At 46.1% G+C, this 4,275-nt stretch overlaps 1 protein-coding gene across 1 annotated transcript in view; it reads right to left on the reverse strand.

Annotated features, from left to right (window-relative positions):
* Window positions 1-1,781: 1,781 nt before the first annotated feature.
* Window positions 1,782-4,275, reverse strand: part of thrap3b (thyroid hormone receptor associated protein 3b) — an 11,972-nt gene continuing 9,478 nt past the window's right edge. Inside the window, exons 9-11 of the mRNA XM_008423008.2 lie at window positions 3,276-3,507; window positions 3,066-3,212; window positions 1,782-2,634 (exon numbers count right to left, since the gene is read on the reverse strand). Of these exons, the coding sequence (XP_008421230.1) occupies window positions 2,404-2,634; window positions 3,066-3,212; window positions 3,276-3,507 (610 nt within the window). The 3' untranslated portion in view covers window positions 1,782-2,403. The remainder of the gene's footprint in view (window positions 2,635-3,065; window positions 3,213-3,275; window positions 3,508-4,275) is intronic.

Raw genomic sequence — 4,275 nt, forward strand, 5'->3', positions numbered from 1 at the left:
AATAATATTGAAGAAATAAATATATCAAATCTAATTAAAACATAAATAAGTGATCAGTTCTTTACTGTTAATGTCTGTAAGATATATTTATTCTCAGTACTAGATGTGGTCTCAACAAACCCATGGCACTAAAACAATATTATTTTACCTTTTATCTGAAATAGTGTCTGTTTATTCTTGCCATACAGTCTCTGTATTAATTATTGCTCTAAAGGTCTTGCCATACCAGTTTATTCCTCTGTATTTACTTTAGTTTCTTAGTTTATTCTTGCATTTTGTTCTTCATTCATTTCCATTTAGTTTCATTTGATTAGTTTTATCCTCTCTTGGTTTATTGCTATGTCCACTTTAGTTTCTTTCCTGTTGCTACATTTATTTTATCGTTTATTGACCATCAATAATCTTCACTCACCACCTGCTGCGCCGCCTAATCGTCATGTTTCACATCATGTGTTGATTTTTCACTGTTCAGCATCAGATTCTCTGTTTTTATGCCATAATTCACATCTAGTTCGTCGCTCCGTTTTATGTCCCGTTTCTCCTGTTTCAGAGTTTTGCGCAATGTGAGCGTCATGTTTTTAACCCCTAAGGTGCAGGGCGGTGGGGAAGCGTATCGATGGGGAAAAGGCAGACTGACATAAACCTTTTAAAACAACGTTAACAATTTCTGCATCCTGATTATTGAAATGTTAAAGTGCTGTGTTGTTCTATCAAACCCGTTTCATACCGGACCACTTACAGCTCCGTGTTAACGCTATAAAATGAACGCTCTCTATGTGGAATCACCATGGAGGGATTTCTTTATTTCTTGATTTAAATGGGTTCATTTTTCAGAGGGACACAAAGTGAGGGTGTCGTGATTTTAGCTACCAGTAGCAGGAGAACGGAGCTGCGCCAAGAAGCTAACAGAAGCTAACAGAAGCTAATAGAAGCTAAAAACACTGAATAGAAGAAGAGCTGCCATCGATACAGTTGCAGCCAAGCATGTTTTAATGTTACACAATACAGTTTTACCAAGTTGCTCAAAGTCTAAACTGGTATTGTTGTTCATTTAAGGTGTAAAGTTTACCTTCGACCAAACGCCCCCCAAAGGAATCCCAGCGCCCCCCTTTTGTAAAAATGTCCGCCAGCGCCCCCTGCTGTCCTCTGAACGCCCCCTGGGGGGCGGTACCGCCCACGTTGAGAACCGCTGGTCCAGAATGATTTTCTTCTGCTGCTGCAGTGAGACTGAAGCTGCTTCCTGGGAATCATTGGCACTGAGCAACTTTCTGACTGCAGTTTGTTTACCGCATCACTTCCTGTGTTCCAGTTCTGACCCGGGCCTCCCGGGTCAGATGTTTCTCAGGAGCCTCTGGGGTCTCAGAGCAAAGATCCAGGAAATGGAGGATCATTTATTCAGTAATATTTTCACCGTTTCTCATTTATAAATCTGTAAGTTTCAACTAAATATTTAATTAGCAAGATAAATATTTAGCCATCAAGCTAATTAGTAAGATTCAAACTCTTTATTTAGTTTGTAGCTAAATATTTAATTGGCTAGCAGAAAATATTAGGTAAGAATTTAAGGCCGTTTTCTCCGACAGGCTGATAATCCAGATTATTTCTGTTCAGTTTTCATAAAGCCCCTCAGAGAACAGGGTCAAGGTTCCTGCAGCTTTTCCAAATGTTAGTTTACCAGGATAAAGACGGAACCGGAACGGAGCACCAGGTTCTGACTGGTTCTGTCAGAAACTCGTTCCTCAGGCAGACCAACAGAGAAAAAACAGCCATCGCTCAGGAAACAGGATTTTCCAGGTTTTATTTTGTTTTTCTGAGTTTTCTCTAATAAAAGGTTTCCAGAAATCAAAGCTCTATGTGAATCAACAGGTTTACAGAAATCAAGATGACTTTGTGTTTCAGGAACATGTTCTGGGCGTGAATGTGATCCGACCCGACGCAGGTCGGTGTGAATCCAGATGTTCCTCCTGCAGCTGGAGTTCTAGAAATGACCAGGAAACCCAGAAACGCTCCGACTCAAAGGAACATTTATTGAAAATAAAACGAGTTTAAAGTAAAAAAGGTTCAGGCTGCAGCAGATGTCAGACGGTTGGTTCAGAACATGCAGGTCGGGTCCAAACAGCCTGAAACAGGATCTCATCAGAACTTTAAGCTAAACCTCTACAGCAGATAAACTCCTATGTGGATCTGGCCCAGATGTCGGCGGCGCCCGGGTCGCTGCTGATTGGTCCCGTTGAGCGGCGCCGTGCTAACAGAATCATGAGCCGCGTTTTCACTGGTCAGCAGCTTTTATTCTCCTCTAAGGCACAAAACGCTTTGATTTGCTGCAGAACATGAAGCTTAAAGTTCTCCCTTAAAAAGACATAAAACAGAAACATGTCAACCGTTAGCTGGAAGATGGCTTCTCTACTTGGGGGAGCCGTCGCCGGAGGCCTTGGGCTCCTTGTGCTCCGCCTCCATGGCGTCGTCCGGCAGCTCGCCCTCCTCGCCGCCCTGGAACATGTCGTGGGTCCACTTCGGGCTGCCGCCGCCGCCGCCGCCCTTACGGTACACGAAGCGGCCGCGGCGCGCCGGGAAGGAGCCCCGCCCCCGGCCCCGGCTCTCCACCCAGGTCTTCTCTCCGTCACGATCGTCGTGCTGGAAGAGGAAGAGGAGGAGGTGAGGAAGATCACCGGGTTAAAAGGTTAAACAATCAAAACTTGACAGCAATAATTTTATCCAGGTTGACGATTTATTAGACACGTCGGTTTCAAACATCAGGATAAATATTTAGGTTAAGTAACATGGTGAAAATAAAACTGGCACCAAATAACACAAAGTATTGCTGTTACTTTTTCACTAACTTAACAAAATCCCCCAAACGATTCAGCCCTGACCTTTGACCCTTTGACCCTGACAGGGCGTAGCTTCTTCTCCCATATAAACTCAGTAAAGAGCTTCGCTGCAGATTGTTGTATTTTCTGATTCTACCTGGTTTTAAATCTGTTCAGTTCATAAATGTTTGTATTCCTGACTGAAGCTCCCTGCTGCCCTCTGCTGGCCGCCGCAGGAACAAACAGGAAACCCACCAGGTAGTACTTCCTGCTCTTGGGCGTGTACTCGGGGTCCCAGTCCTCCTCCGGGGGGCGCACCGGAGCGTTCATGTTGGCCGGGTTTCCGTTGCTGTTCCCGGGATAATTCCCTCGGCTCCAGCCTCTTCCTCTCATCCTGGGAAACTGAAAGGAGAACAGCTCGTCATCATCATCATCCTCATGAGGAGGAAGAGCACAGAAACTTACAAATCCTCGGCCTCTTCCTCTGTCTGGGAAGTGGCCCTCGTAATCCCGCGGCCCCCGGTCGGAGGGGCCACCGTAGTCCCGCGGCGGGTAGCGGGGGGGGCCGTAGCCCTCCTCCAGATGCTCCGCCCCCTCCGCCAGGTACTCCTTCCCTCTGTAGTGGGGGGGGAAGGGCGACGGAGAGGAGGAGGAGGAAGAGGAGGACGGAGAGCGGTCACGCTTCTTCTTACTCTTCCTGTGAGAACAAACCAGCAGCTGTTGTCATGGTTACGCTCCTCCATGTCTCCTTCAGCTATCGGGGAAAACTGGCAGCGCTTTGGAACAGTTAAAGTAAGGACCAACATACTGCTGCTTCATGATGCTAACATTAGCTGCCCTCAGTTAAAATCTAAGCCGGTTCAACTTTGTACCCATTAAAACCCGGCTCTCTCTCACAGTGTGACGTCTCCCCTGATCCACACAGGAAGCCGTAATGGCGGCTCACACTGACGTCGTGTGATTGGTCAGATTGCAGGTCTATCCAGGAATGTTTCTCCTCCAGCAGTCTGATTCGCTCTGAGCCGTGAGGAATCTTTACTCTAAATAACTACAGATGGTTAAATTTCTAAAAACGTCCAGAGGCTGGAAACCAAGAGAACGCTTCGCTAAATGAAAATGGAGGATGGAGGACCTGCGGCCAGGCGGGTTGGGTCGGCGCCGCGAGCCAAACGATTCTACTAAAGTCCTGAAAAGAACAGAGACTGAGCTGATTGGTCGACTTCTGATGACATATTAGGGTTCCCTTAAAGTTAGCATAAAACACTGCGGTTCGATGCTAACCATTCTATGGTAACAATGCTAGTCAGGCTAACTGCTGTGATGCTAACCATTCTATGGTAACAATGCTAACCATGCTAACTGCTGTGATGCTAATCACGTTGCTAACAACAAAATCTGAATGATGAACATTTTATCAATTAAAACACAGAAACAGACTCTTCCTCCTCCTCCCTCTCTCTCTCTC

The sequence above is a fragment of the Poecilia reticulata genome, linkage group LG11 (assembly GCF_000633615.1).
Source record: "Poecilia reticulata strain Guanapo linkage group LG11, Guppy_female_1.0+MT, whole genome shotgun sequence".
Taxonomy (NCBI): domain Eukaryota; kingdom Metazoa; phylum Chordata; class Actinopteri; order Cyprinodontiformes; family Poeciliidae; genus Poecilia; species Poecilia reticulata.